The sequence below is a fragment of the Sapajus apella genome, unplaced genomic scaffold (genome assembly GCF_009761245.1).
Source record: "Sapajus apella isolate SASKATOON/1434 unplaced genomic scaffold, GSC_monkey_1.0 scaffold23, whole genome shotgun sequence".
Lineage (NCBI taxonomy): Eukaryota > Metazoa > Chordata > Mammalia > Primates > Cebidae > Sapajus > Sapajus apella.
In genome coordinates this window covers 6,071,211-6,086,308 of record NW_022436963.1, presented here as the reverse complement: position 1 = coordinate 6,086,308, position 15,098 = coordinate 6,071,211, and the positions used below count along the sequence as shown (strand labels likewise).

The following is a 15,098-nucleotide window of genomic DNA, read 5'->3' as shown; positions in this document are numbered from 1 at the left end:
TCTCACTGAGAAGGTGACATTTGAATTATACCTGCGGAATGTGAGTATCTGAGGGAAAGGTATTCCAGGAAGGGCAAATGTTCAGTGCAAAGGCACTGAGTGGGACTGTTCCTGGCAGGTTCAATCTATTGACCGTGACCCTGGGGAGGGATGGTGGCTGCTCTTGGCTTTGCTGGCTGGCCACTGGTGAGTGAGAGAGTTAGTGAAGCATTCAAATTATTAACTTGAATTCAAGTTATTAATGCCTAGTCTTCATGCACTTAGATGTCTGATGTGGAGTCTGAAACTGTAGTAACTTGAGAGAAGACCATACATAACTGGATAAGTAGGGAAAAGGATGAATGGAATGCCTTATGGCCACACTGAGACACAGGAAAGCCAACTCAAATCATGCACAAGGTACCATGGTATAAAAGAAAGCACTCGATCCCATCTCAGCAACACAGCAGTGTGCCTGGGATAAGTTTCCTTCCTGAGCATTCATTCTTCCACATACAAGATAAGAATAACATCCTTACATGGCTGGCACACCACAAGTTAAGTGGTCAATGTTCATTATATGCCAGACTGCATGCATTAATATGAACTTTCTTAATCCTTATTAGCCTCTGAGGTAGGTACTATTGAGACAGCCAGGTGGGAAGAGCTCCTTGGGAAAACTCCAAACAGCCTGCGCACTGGGAGGAATGCTCACTGGGATGGAGCCACAGAAGTCTGTGCCATTTGCATTGGGGAGAAGCCTGGCTTCTCTTCCTGTGAGGAACCTGGGATTCAGTCTCCGAGGCGGGAAGCAGGTACTAGCAGGGCTAGTAACGGTTTCCCTTTTATTCCCTTTTTGCCAAATAAATTCCATTTTTCACACTCTTCAAATTGTCTGCAAGCCTAAATTTTTGTGACATGGACCATGTGACAAGGACCCTGTCTTTAAGTGAGCTAAGGAAAAGTCTTGCAACACTATCATTATCTTTATTTTACAGTTAGGAAACTAAGGCACAGAGAGATTAGCTAACTTGCCCCAGGACACACAGCTACTACCTGACATAGCTGGGATTTGAATCCAGATTATCAGGCTCTAGAATCCACTCTCCAATTCAGCACACAATATGGCCTTTCAGTAATACAGGAAGGTCAGTGAGCACATGGATAGGTGGTGGGGCTTGAAAAGTGTTAATCTCCTCCTCCTGCCTCTATTCCTCCATCCCTTCTAGGGTTTCAGTGTCACAGGGGAGTCACCAGGGCTGTTATCCTGAGGGTGAGTGCTCCTTACATTTGGTGCTTTAGGGACTTTCCTCACGGTAGTGCTGGCTCTGGCAGCCATTCCTGCAACTCCAGCTGCACAGGTGTACTTGAGTTAATGAGCAGACACAGCCCATGACACTGTCATGGTAGGCAGAAACACCTGGAACTCTAGCTATCACACCACAAAGCTTTCCAGGTGATCACCATTCTACCGTCTTTATCAACATAACTTACTATTCCAGAAAATGCTTGCCCAGAAAATAAAACTTGCAAATAACCTCATTGTTTATTCCAGGAACTTCTTGAAAGACCCATCAATTCTCCAATAGAAAGTATCAAAGGACAATTTACACCCTAAGACTGAACCCTTGACCTTAAAATCTTCCCCTTGCTATGTTCACCAACCCTCAACTGAAATATTAGAATTCTTACCTGGTCCTCACCAAGCCTGCTTCCTCCTCTCCCATTAAAAGGTCCATCTGCAACCAAACTTCGGTATCAAAAAATATCTGAACTTTGTCCTTCCCACTCTGGGGAGCTACTAAGACTCTATTGTGAAATGTATTTTCTTCCTTACTGCAGAAGAAAAAACAGCCTCGTAGCCTGCTCTTATCAACAGGTTGTTCTGAAGACGTTCTGGGGAGACTGCATTGAACACAGTCTTCACACCATTGAATCAACCCAGCAATGAGCCAATGCATAGAAGTGATCTATGCTTCAGGTCACATAAGCTTCAGAGAGGAAGAAAACCAGAATGCTCTAGGGCTATAGTTCTTGCAACTCATTTGAAAACATCCTGGAAAAATCTTCCCAAACACATGGAAAGAAAGAGAGGAAAAAAGAAGATATCTGAATAATGTGGACTTGAATAAAGAGCTGCCAGGAACTGTTTATTTAAAAACATTACTTTCCTCTCTGGCTGAGTCCCTGGTATTCTCTGCCGCAATCTGTAGTTGGAGAATTTTGAAGAATGCAATTAAATTCAAATGCTTTGATGAGTAATATCTCTTCTCCTCATATTTGTCTAAAACTTTTTTTTTATTGAATAGCAAGAGTGATGAAAGTGTTTTCCATAATAATAACAATGACAAGGGCCCGATGATGAACTACAATTAGCTCAGTGATTCATCAGTTAGCAGTGAAATTTTCAATGCATCCTGATATTTAGAGCATTTGGTTGTGATTAACGGTCTTTGAAATGTCACCGAATTTTATTTAATTGGCTAAGAAAAAATTTTAAAAGGTAATTACTGCAAAGATCACATTCATCACCAAAAACGATAATTGCAGTTGTCACATGACAAGGTAGATGCTAACTACTGTAGCAAACTGGCTCTGTGTTCTTACAGAATCTAATGAATGCAGCAGAGATCGATAGCTTGAAGGGGCTTAGAAGTTTATTTGAATGCTCCTTTCAAAGCCATTTCTGTCAACAACTGCAAGCCTTTAAGTCATCTGAGCAAATACAGAAACTGAAATGCAGGTAATTGTAAGACAGAATTGACTCCATTTAATTATAGTCACCTCTGAACCATTCCAAGCTCCAGCCACAATGACAAGTTTAAGCTTGTTGCTCGGGTGTGTTTGTGTGCCTGTGTGTGTGTGTGTGTGTGTGTGTGTGTGTGTGTGTGTATGTTAGAGAAATAACTTTCTATTTCATATTGACTTGCAATGGCAGGCAGAATACACAGGAAGATAACAGTATCACTTAAAGGTCATACTGATGAAGTAGAAAATATTAATAGATAAAGCTTCATTTTCATGGGAGATTAACCACTTCTGTGTTTGTCAAAGAGTTTAGCTATTCAAAGGCCCACTGGCAAGAGATGATATGAGATGTTTCTCCCTATGAGATAAATGTGCACTCAAACAAATATAATGCCAACCACCAGCCAATCTCAAGCAGGGACATTTTGTAACATTTATCGTGTTGTGTGTGTGTGCGTGTGTGTGCGCGCGTGTGTGTGTTTAGATGGAGTCTCACTCTATTGCCCAGGCTGAAGTGCAGTGGTGTGATCTCAGCTCACTGAAACCTCCGTCTCCCAGGTTCAAGCTATTCTCCTGCCTCAGCTTCCCAAGTGGCTGGGATTACAGGTGCCTGCCACCACGCTCAGCTAATTTTTTTGTATTTTTAGTACAGACAGGATTTCACCGTGTTGACCACTCTGGTCTCAAATCCCTGACCTCTAGTGATCCACCCACCTAGCTTCCCAAAGTGTTGGGATTACATGAGCCACTGCACCCAGCCTATTGTTGTATTTTTTAAAAAAAAAAAACATTCATTCAGATTTTTTGCTTTCCAAGATCTACATTCAGTTCATCAGGTTACCTGACTGACCAGACTCCAGAGGTGATTTTACAGGAGTATGTAGGGTTTTCCTGTTTAAAATGCTTCCCTCACAAAGATTCAAGGTAGAAAAAAAGTCCAGCACGTGTTCGTGATTTTTCTGGGTCTTAGCAGTCCCCATGAAAGTGTGAATACATCTTCTTGGAGTATATAATGATATTATGCCCCAAAATGTGACTGGTGGTCTGAAACTTCTGCAAGATGCTAATACTGAGATGACGATGTGATATAAAGTGTTCCCGGTTTAATAAGTGTGGGTAAACACATTTTTTTTTTTTTGAGACGGAGTTTCGCTCTTGTTACCCAGGCTGGAGTGCAATGGCGCAATCTCGGCTCACCACAACCTCCGCCTCCTGGGTTCAGGCAATTCCCCTGCCTCAGCCGCCTGAGTAGCTGGGATTACAGGCACGCGCCACCATGCCCAGCTAATGTTTTGTATTTTTAGTAGAGACGGGGTTTCACCATGTTGACCAGGATGGTCTCGATCTCTTGACCTCGTGATCCACCCACCTCGGCCTCCCAAAGTGCTGGGATTACAGGCTTGAGCCACCATGCCCGGCCGCCACTAGGTTTTTGAGATGAAAAGAGAGTGAACTTCAAATTGTGACAAGTCTTTTCAATATCACCACCTGGAAAGAGCCTGCTGAGATGTAGAGATCCAAGCCCAAAGAAGGAACCTGCCCAGGGTTCAAACCAGAATGTAAGTGCAGCCCAGTCCTCTGTCCTGACCAACTGTGCTTCTAAACGATTACTCTGCTGTCAACAGAGATGTACTGTCCACAACACGGACTCTTACATAACTGTTTACATCCTGTAGCCAGCAGCCCCGTGGAGTTCATGAGTGACAGGGGCTTTGGCTCTGTGCTGAGGAAGTTGACTTGGCACCTTCTCTCCTTATTTTTCTCTTCTCTTCTGCAGTCATGACACTGTCTCAGGAGTGAGATCTAAACAGTCACCTTTGGGCCTGACCAATAGGTATTATTGGTCAAAGAGACTCTAAAAATTAGGGCCTAACCTTTGCTTGAGAGGCCAGTAGAGCTGAGTAGTAAAAATTCAAATTTTGGAGTCAGGTGTAACTAACCCCAATACAAGCTATGCACTACTGAGTGAATGACTCACCTGTCTGGGCCTCTACTTGCTGACCTACAAAATGACAACAGCCTGCCCTGCAGAGCTGCCTGGAGACCAACAGCAGCAAGACCTTGGGAGCCTCTGCTGGTCTCCCAGCTCCTGCTTGACACTTCAAGGTGATGTTGCTCCATTTAGTGCCTGTTTGTTCTCAGACTATCCCATGCCTTCTTCCTGCAAACCATGGCATGCAAGTTCCCCAACAGTTTTGAAGAGGATTATATAAAGGGGAAAGGAAGCAAGGAAGGAGCCAAGGTATTTCTAAGTAATTTCTCTATGCTTTCAGGGGATAGACATTTTCTAGCTGTGACTATGTCTCCTCCATAGTTCCAGCTTCCATAGGACAGGTCTTTCCCTCTGTGGTCCCAGTTCTTCTTGGGTAGCCTCCTCCACAGTTCTGTTCCCATCTGGATGGCCACAGTGACTCGGCTTCAATGTCACCCTTCCTGCCTGTTGTACCCTCTACCCTAGAGAGGAGATGCCTCCTGATGATGCTATACTGTGGATCACTTCATTCTCTGGTTTCTCAGCTTTTCCATCTTTTATGCCATCAATTGCCTGAATTAAACTCCTACTGTTTGAAATACCTAGCATGGTTTTTACTTTTCTGCTTCTTAACATCTTCACTGCTAACTTCCCAGCCCAGGTTACCATTATTTTTACCCAGATCAATTAATGGCCTCCCTGCTATTGTCCTTGCCCTCCTAGAGTTGCTTCTAAACACAGAAGCCAGAAAAACGCTGTTAAAACTCAAGATCGTGTCCTTCGCTGCTTAGACCCTCCAATGGCTGTCCACTCCACGCAGAGTCAAAGCCCTCATTAGAGTCTCTATGATGCTATACAATTTGGCTCCTGCTGCTTCCAGTTCTCATCCCCTAGTGCTCTCTCTTCCCCACTCTGCTCTGGTTTGACCTCACTGGCTGGCACCTGTTCCCCAGATGACCTAAATGGGCCAGCCAGTATCACTCTCCCATCCCATGCCTGTAGATCTGCTCAGTGTCAGCCACAGCTGGCCCACAATTTTTTAAAACAACACCCATCTATTGCCCAGGGGATGAGAAAGGCAAACCAAAGAGGAACTTACATCACTGAGAATGTTGAAGGCCTCATTCAGAGCTATATCCAACATTCCAATTCCTTTGGCGAAAAGTTTGTCCAGATGCTCCCTGAAGTGCTAAAACAACAAAGCAGAAAATCCATTAGTGTCTGTCCTGTTATGTGAAACACCAACCTTGAATGAATTAGATGTACGCCACGGCAAGACCAACAATGAATCTCAGATCCAACCAGTCATAATTTCCTTTTTCCTTCTGCATTCAAAACATAAGAACTTACTCAATGTAAAATTTACCTTCAATGTTCATGGTTTAGCTTCAGTTACAGTTTAGGAAGAAAATCAGTTGAACTCTGGTGAAAAGCATTTAGTTTATCTAAAATTGGCACTTTCCTGTCCTATCCCTACTCTCCCACTCCTGATCACATTTAGGACTCTGCATACGCACCCCTCCGCTGGGAACCCACTCTCAACCCATTCCCTGCCTCTCCTGCCATGTTGTCTCCCAGCTACTTTTCAGATCTCATACTGCCATAACCTGCTTCCTGTTATGTGATGTCTTCTCAGACCACCAGCCTCTGACACTAGCCTAGAGTGCTTCCTCTGTGACTCCATGCTGCTATGGGGTACTCAGATCCACCTTTCACTGAGCACTGCATAATTAAACAATGTCCCCACTCAAGACTGTGACATTTCTTAATATATGGCATTACTCTGTCTTCACTCCTACCACATGTATGATACACACAGAAGGTGCTCAGTAGATGCCTATAAGGAGCAAGGATAAAGACTGGACCACAACATGAAAACTGTGATTATAACAAGAGAGACACAGGCTAGAAATCCAGAAGAGCTCTAAGAAATAAGGAGAATGGGAGCGAGCCTCTTCCAGCGTAGGCCCCAAGACCCTTCTGGCTCTGCAGAAGCCCAGAATCAGCTGGAAATTAAAGGGAACAAAAGAAAGTAACTGTGAAACCCCATGTATTTCTGCTTCCCAACAAAGAGACAAGAACAAGTTCAGGCTCATACCCAGGAACGGTCCGTGCAGGCGACGCATGTCCAGGAACACATGCACATATGAGTGCCCCTGACCCAAAGCCCACACCTACAGTGGCACCACAGCCTGGCCTTGCTTTCCAATCACTGCATTCCTAACCCCTTGCTTTTTCTATTGAAATGAATTATTATCTCCCCAAAGGTGTCCACACTTTTGTCCACTGGGGAAACTGGCTGGAGGAGTCACCAAGACGGAGAGGAGCAGGAAGAATGAGATCTTGGAAAATATCTGCCCATGATTTCCTTGCTAAGGAGTGGCTTTCTTTCTCTTACCATGCCCTAGGACCCAACAATGCCCCAAGCATGCCATCAGCACTCAGATCGTGACAGCCATTCTTTGATGTGTCTAATTGGCCACACTGCCCTGGGACCCCGGAATGATCACAGAATCAAAATGGATCATAGAGACAGATCTGAGGGCATGCTGAGAGTTCTACGATGCTGTTCTGCCTCTGCCTGGGTCAGTAGCAGTAGGAGCCTCAGAAGCAGTAGGAGCCCCCAGTCACTGAAATGGGCAGAAGATTTGCCGGCAAGATGGTCCCAATGTGAACTCCAAAGTTTGGGGGGGTTCTTCATGGTAATAAGGTTTGAATGACACCTGGGTCTAACACAAATCAAGGCTGAATTTGAAACCAGTGGCTCACCTTGGGCATATATACAACCCACAAGACCCTCTTCCCTGGCCCGCTCTACTCTCATAGCAACCTTGCCTTCTGGCCCATCAGAGCAGCCACCATTATTGAAGCCTGCCTGGTGTTAGGCCCTTAAAAAACACAGAGCAACTGAGTCTTCATGATAATCATGTGAGGTTCCATCATCCTGCTTTAGAGATAGAGAGACCGAGGCTGAGCACACCACCTAGCTGCCTGGCCCAGGTTTCAATCCAGGTTAGCTTCACCTACTCTAAGGCTCTTCTTCTTTCTGCTATGGAACTGTTGTTTCTCTAAATTAGCAAAATAAAAGCTTCTTTTTTTTCTGAACACCTTGTATGCCAGGCACTTGCCATGGGCTTGATATATACCTGGGCGGTCTGGCTCCAGAATGCTCACTTTAATCTCTGCTCCTGGGTGGGAGCTAAGTCTTTAGGGGATGATCAAATGGTTTGAGTGATAGGGGAGAGAATGCTGAGGGCCAGGGAACCAGGCAAATCACAGGGCCAGGACCCAAGCTTTGTGCTTCTCTTTTCTTCCTGCCCATTTCTCAAGGCCTAGCAGGATGGTAAGTGCATGGCAGGTCCTTTAGGAATGCTTGGTGAACAAATTCAGGCAACTAACTGAGTCCAGGGAATCCAGGCATCCCAGCTGCAGGTAGGCAGCAGGAGAGTCTGCCTTCACCAACAGCCACCCCCTGTGGAAACCAGGCTTGTGACTACCATGAGGACTTAGGCTCTGAAGGTGTCTAACACGGTGGTCCCCACACCCTCCTACACCCACCTAGGGACATGGAGCATGATGAAACACCCATCACAACAGCTCACTGAGAGGCTGCTCTTCAACCAGCCCTAGATTCACAAAACTGTGGCCAGACTCTGCCTTGACAAGTCCATTCTATTCTCCTGATGTCATTTCTGCCAAATGCCTTTCATCGCTCTCAGTCACACAAGTTAACAGAGCACTTTTTTTAACAACCTGCACAACATTTAATTTTTCTTTTCATCTACGTGTAGCTGTGCGTCATGCGGCACTTCAGGCAATGGCTGCTTTTACAGTTGAACATTCAGATCAAATGTAAGAGCATGTTATGGAGCTCCCCTTCAATTGCTTTTATAACAAGGTCAGTTGTTATTTTGATTCTTCCTGGTACAAATAGAGTCCATGTATTAGATGGAAGACTATTTTCTCAAGTAAGGGACTTCCAAATGATGCCACAGATAAAGGACTCTCCGTGTTTCTTTCTCCTTCCTTTCTCTCATATCCAAACTCCCTTTTCTCCTCCTCCACAGCCTGACCCAGACCACCATCTTGGCCTTTGGGGCTGCATTCAGCCTTCTGCCCAACTCTCCTACACAAAACCAGCTCGCGCCTCCCAGGGAACTATCTCCATGATGCGTCCTCCACTAACAGTGGCTCTGTCTAGTTAGGTAGCCTTGAGCCACGTATAGTATTTACGTTTAAATTTAATTATTAATAAAATTACCTAACACTGAAAATACAGTTCCTCAGTAGTGCTGGCCTCGTTTCAAGTGCTCATTAGCCAAATGTGGCTGGTGGCTACTGCACTGGACACTGCCAATTAATGAGCATTGCCATCATTGCAGAAAGTGCGACTGGACAGTGCTGACCCAGAGATGGGGTTAAAATGGACCTTCCTCCCCAGCAAGCCATGGACTAATGGTGAGTCAGGAAGATCCAAGGCCCGGACCCAGGGCCATGTGTGAGTTTTGCCTGCCCAGCGTCCATTCCCCTTCTTCCAATTTTCCTTCTCCCCCATCCACCCATAATTCATATGGTTTGAGTGAAGCTAATGTCTCTCTCCCTCCCTCCCAGATCAAGGGATAGGACCATTTATCAGACCTGTCCGGTCTATGAATTCCATCCCAAGGGCTACAGTCATGCATGGGCACGGACCCAAACCCTGGACTTCTGCTGGCATGTGGGAGGAAGGACTCTTTCTTTCCATGGGGATTGCTGAGATGAAGCCTAGGGCTGCCAGCAATCACCCTGCCGCTGCACAGGAGGTGCACACCTGAATGGAGGTAACAGCTGCAGAGAGCAGAGCCTGCGTGGAGGAGCCAGGACAGAATAGCGACAACAAGGCCTGAGCCCCTAGATCCAGGCAGGCCTAGCCTTTTAGGTAAGTGAACCAATACATTTGCTCCTCCCCTTACCCAGTTTTAGCTCATGCAGGCCACTTAATTGAAAAGATCCCTTACGATTATCACAACCAAACCAATGACCCTGGCTGTGGAGACCATACCTCGCGAAAGCTTCCCCTGCATTAAAGTGATCCTCCTCTGCTCCTCTATGCCCCGCTCCCCTTCTTAATCACAGCCATGGTACAGTGCGATGGGTTTACCACGCCTATGCTAGACCAAACACAGCACTTATTCACAGCAGGCTCTCAGTGCTCAAGGCTTTAAAAGCCAGTGCTTTGATGACCCATGGCATGAAGGAACTTTGTGATTCTGCTGAAGATCAATCCTAGCCATGTTCACTCCAAAGGCAGTGTCTGGAAGCAAAGGAAGGGGCTTGGCTGACTGCCCTGCACTGTCCTCATCACTACAGATTTTTCTCTACTCCTGGTGTGGTCAACGTAAGACCCAGAAATTGTTACGTTAATGCCATCGTATCACTGTCATTGCATAGAAGCAATTGGTATACAGGCCTTATGAACTCTGGTCACAAGAAAAAAACTGAGCTGGGGTCAGGAGACTGAGTTCCAGTGCAGGTTGTACCATTTACCAACTAAACCCCTGAGGCAAGTGGCTTTAGTTCTCTGGCCTCAATTTTGCCTGCTGTGAAATGATGGGAAAGCGTCTGAGTAATGGATGGGGTAGTGAGAGCATCGGTGTCTCAGAACGGCAGGCAGGACTTCCCTCCAATTTCTGCTCTGACATTCACCCTTTCTACAAGCCTGAGTAAGACAGTGCCTTCTCTGTGCCTTCATTTCCCTCTGATATGTGAGGGAACTTGGTTTGACTTCTCCCTGGGGGACTCGAAAAAAGAAGTCATCTGAAAGAACTGTGGAGACAGAAAAAAACCGTGAGACTACTTTCATTTCATATTCACTAAAAGAAAGGGTTGTCTTCAATACGCAAAAATTAAAACAGAATACATCTTAAACACTTTCTATGCCAACTTCCTGGGTTGCAACTTTATAATCTAATAGACCTTGGAAAAGGAATTATTTTGCATTTCAAGGGCCAGGTTTCCTTAAATGGATAGAGACACATAGTTGGCTTCACTGACCCCAGGACCTGAGTGCCCTCAAGGGCACAGCTACAGAAGAAAGCTCCAGATCACCCAAGTCAGGGAGGCTCTCAACAGCCACGTACCAAAAGGTGGCCGGTTCTCATTATTTTTCTCAATTAAAATAAACAGTTTATTGGAAATGGTGACAGTTCCATTTTATTATTAAACCTCAATAAAGAAGGAGGAGGGTGGCTTTTTATCTTTGCTTCAGGCAACTCATGCAGCATATGCTGCTGCCCAGGAAAAAGCCTCGCTTCCAAAGCAATTAGTGCAGCTTAACGCCTGGGGAGATGAGCCCATGCGGGTGCCACCACTCCCTGTGCCCAAATGCCAGCAGCACAGGCACATCCGCTTATCTCTGTCCAACAGCCACAACGTTCAGGCCAGCAGAGGATCCCGGTAAAATAACCCTCTCCTTCACCAGCATTCACTTTAGTTGAATCATACTGATGACTCTCTGTGATCATAGCAATCATGTTTTTTCCTGTCTATGTAATTAAAATAATGTTTGAGTCCTTCCAATTAAGAGCAGGGTGTCAAATACAAAGTGGACATCAGCAGACAAAACAAGCCCTTGAGAGCTGGCGGTCCTGGCCGGGAGTAGAGCCGCTTTTTTGAGGGAAGGCTAACGGCCATTTATCAGTGACTCCCATCAGGATCATTCAAGTGCTGCAGACATGAAATTTACACCCGTTAGGCATGGACAAAGGTTGCTGCAGCAACTTGGCCATAGGTAGGCTTCAGAAATTGCCTCATCAAGCCCTCCAATGGCAGCAAACACTGGCAGACCGACAACTGTATGCTAGGTACCACGTTTTTTGTCTATTACTTCGCTTGATCCTCCTAATACCCCTAAAAGAAAGGTACAATTACATTCTTATTTTACATTTAGGCCAAGGGACTCTAGAAAGCTCAAGGGGCAGACAAGGTTTCAAAGTGCTGAGCGCTATATCTGAACCCCTATGCAATAGGGCCCCTTCCCAGAGCCCAAGGCCCAGCTCTCTACATCCCTGATAAAGTACAGCATGCAGGTGGGTGCAGAGACTTTGTGTGCAAAGCTAAGATCCCATGCAGGGCTGGTTTCACGGGTGTATGACCTGTGCAGTGACCCATGTTCAGAAGGACTCAGTGTTTGGTTTAATGCTTTGCTACCACTGTCCTGAAATTCTTACTAACTGTATTTTTGACTATGTGATTTATAAATGAAATCCAATGGAGCATGCCTGTGAGCAGAGGAAACACACTAAAGATGGTGTCTGCTGCTCCTTGCTGCCCTGTTCACATGCAATACAGAATTCTGGTGTGCTGCTACAGTGCAGGTGTCCTCAAACGGACTTCACTTTAATAGGTCACTTTGCAGTGTGGCTGTCAGGTGGCTCAAGCTCACTGGAAAATCAAAACTAAGGCATTAAAGGTAAGAGTATTCGGTAGAGTCTCTTTGATTTTCAGTTCTATCAGTAAACAGACACAGGACTGCCTGCTTTCTCCTAAAACAGAGATGCAGCTCCTATCAGTCACATCAGCCTGAATGATCAGCACGGCCCCAACAGCTATGTCTACCCCATTCTCATGCCAAACTCCTCAGTGAGACTTCCAAATAAGACTTACAGGTTCTGTGGTCACACTGCTACTGTGCTCCAAGCCCAAAGTGCAGAAGCCCATTTTATAGAGGCTCAATGAGTGTCCACATCTGTCCTCCCCACTGATTTGGATATTACACCACAAGATTATGTGATATAATTATGGACACCTCCTCTTGATCTAATTCTTCTTAACAACACACACACACACACACACACACACACAATGCCAACCTCAACCTGGGATGAGCCTCTCATATTCCCGTGTAGTCTGAGAGCTCCCTTGGCTGACTTTTACAGCCTCCTTGGGGCAAATCTCTCAGGGATGTCAGGGTGGTGCATAACCAATATGTTTTATAGATAAGGCATACATCTTGTGACACGGCTACCACTAAGCCTGGGTTCAAGTAAATCCAACTGTCATTTGATTCCCGTGGGAAGTAGTGACATGGTATTTCTCAAAGCAAAAAACAGAATGGCTGAAGAAAGCTGGTAGGAAGGAGGCAGGCCCAGCTGTCTGCAATTTGGGAGAGAAAGTACAGACACTGATAGAACCGCATCTGAGCCATTTCCCGTTTCTCCTTCACGTGTATGTAACAAATTGATGTGTCTGAAGGTAGCAGCTGTTTAATGCCAGTGCCAAATTAGAGAAAAGATAGATCTCCTGGATGTGAACAGTGAATGTTATTTCATCCAGGTAGTCAGATTAGCTGCAATCTAATTTCAATGGCAAAAGCACTAATTATTTCATGCAGGATGATGGTGATGAGCTCAGAATTGGTGATTCTCTACAATTGGGAAATACCTAAAGTGGAACGGCCCCTCCACCAAAGCAGTGCTCATTTCCAAGTAACTGCTGAGAGGGAGGGACATGATGATTACCATGCCGGTGAGCAATCCCAGTTCCAAGTGGAGCCGTATATGTGAGCTCATCACCCTCCTGGTGAGGTCATGTGGACCTGTCAGTGCATCTCAGGGAACGAGGCTTTGCAAGCCCCTGAAAGACCAGGGAAAGCCGTAGCCCAGTGCTGCATGGACAGGATGCCTGTGTTGTATCTCTGCATGGCATGGCAGTGTGTGTACACAGCAGGCCTCACTCTTCATGTCTTTCTGACATTTCCAAAGGTCTCCATTTATCCTTTATGAACTTCATGAAAATCTTGACTTGATTCAAATGTGTGTCTTGGAGGAAGAATACTTCGGTGGCTGCAGCGTGCCAGAGCAGACAGAAGTCAGTTTCAGTTCATTGCAAACACAGTGCCAGCTCTGAAGATGCTTCGACTCAGAAGAGATGTGTATTGATAGTCAGCACCCAGGGGGAATGTTATGCAGACCAGTGCTGTGGGGGCCAGCGCTCATCTGCATCAAGTCATCACCTCGAGCCACACCTACAGCTCTTTGCACTCAATGCAAAGCTACAGCCAGGATAGGGGAGCAGTTTGTGCTGGGACACAGGTTGGGAGTCATATTCCCCACTCAGTGGTGGCTACATTCATTTCTGGGACAGCTCAGCAAAGAAGTATAATCCCAGGGGACAACTAATTTGAACTTTTTCTGTATGAGCACTTAGAAGATTTGTAGAGTTTTATAAAACTTGTATTCAATTAAACTGTGTTTGTTTCAGTGATCTCTGTATTTTGCCAAGCTTGATTACATACGAGTACTAACCTTAATTGTCTGAATGTCTTCCATTCTTATTCAAGTCGGTAACAAATACCCTGTAAGGCACTGTGAGCGTGTGTGCATATACATATATGTATGTATGTATGTATTAATTTGACCAGTCCCCTACTAGTAAAAATTTAAATTTTCAGTATTTTATGTTTTCAAACATTACTATAGTAAACATCTTTGTACTAACATTGTAATGCATATGTGTGGTAAGATAATTGTAACAACCTCATGGAAGATAAAGAACTGAGTCAATAATTTCTTCATTTATACCACGCAGAGTGACTGTGAGGACTGGATGAGGTAATGCAGACAGAGTGCTTCATACAGAGCTCAGCATATAGTAGGCACTCAGTAAACACTAGATCTTATTAGTAGGGTACCTGTGGCTTGCAATGCCTTATGGCACTGTATTTTTAAAGTATCCAAGTTGAAAATCTAGAAACAACAATAATTAAAAAAAAAAAAAAAACCCTAACTCTACATACAGAAAAAGGAAAGTCATTAGCTCCTATAATGAGAATACTGAGAGTGCAGCTGCCTCAGTGAAGGGAAGGACCAGGGACCCAGGTGCCCATAGGGCTCCGGCTCTCCCATCTATTATATCTCCTGGCTCTACTTGGTTTCATTCCCCAAGCAAGCCCTTGAGCACATAGCTGCCTACATCTGTGGTCTCACATCCTCCTAGCTCAGCCTGCCCAATGGCAAGAGCTAGCTAGGGTTGCCAGATCAATATAGGATGCACGATTAACTTTGAATTTTGGATACACAACAATGAATATAATAAAAATGTATTCTTTGTTTATCTGAAATTTAAAGTTGAGTGCCCTGTTCATCTGTGTTGCAAAATCTGGCAAGTTTATACAAGAGCAGTTTCAGCAACATTGCTGTCAGGAAAGTCCCCAGATAAACTCTGATCAGGCCAGCTTAGGTTATGTGTCCGCACCTGAGCCAATCAGGTGGCCAGAGAATGGGACCTCTGACTTATTCAGGTCTGGATCACATGGCCACGTCTGAACTGGAGGCTGTGGTGGGAAGAAATGGGGAAAGTCCTACCTGACTTCACCAAATGGGTTTTCTAAGGACAGAGGGATTTCATGGAAAGGAAGAGA

At 45.2% G+C, this 15,098-nt stretch overlaps 1 protein-coding gene across 9 annotated transcripts in view; it reads right to left on the bottom strand.

Moving 5' to 3' along the window:
- The window catches only part of CACNA2D3 (calcium voltage-gated channel auxiliary subunit alpha2delta 3), a 933,834-nt gene that overhangs the window by 418,641 nt on the left and 500,095 nt on the right, over window positions 1-15,098 (bottom strand). For all 9 annotated transcript variants that reach the window (XR_004272347.1, XR_004272353.1, XR_004272348.1 and 6 more), the window contains one exon: window positions 5,799-5,888. Coding sequence is in view for 2 of the 9 variants with exons in the window: in XM_032289508.1 (XP_032145399.1) it covers window positions 5,799-5,888 (90 nt within the window). In the remaining 7 variants the exon portion in view is untranslated. The remainder of the gene's footprint in view (window positions 1-5,798; window positions 5,889-15,098) is intronic.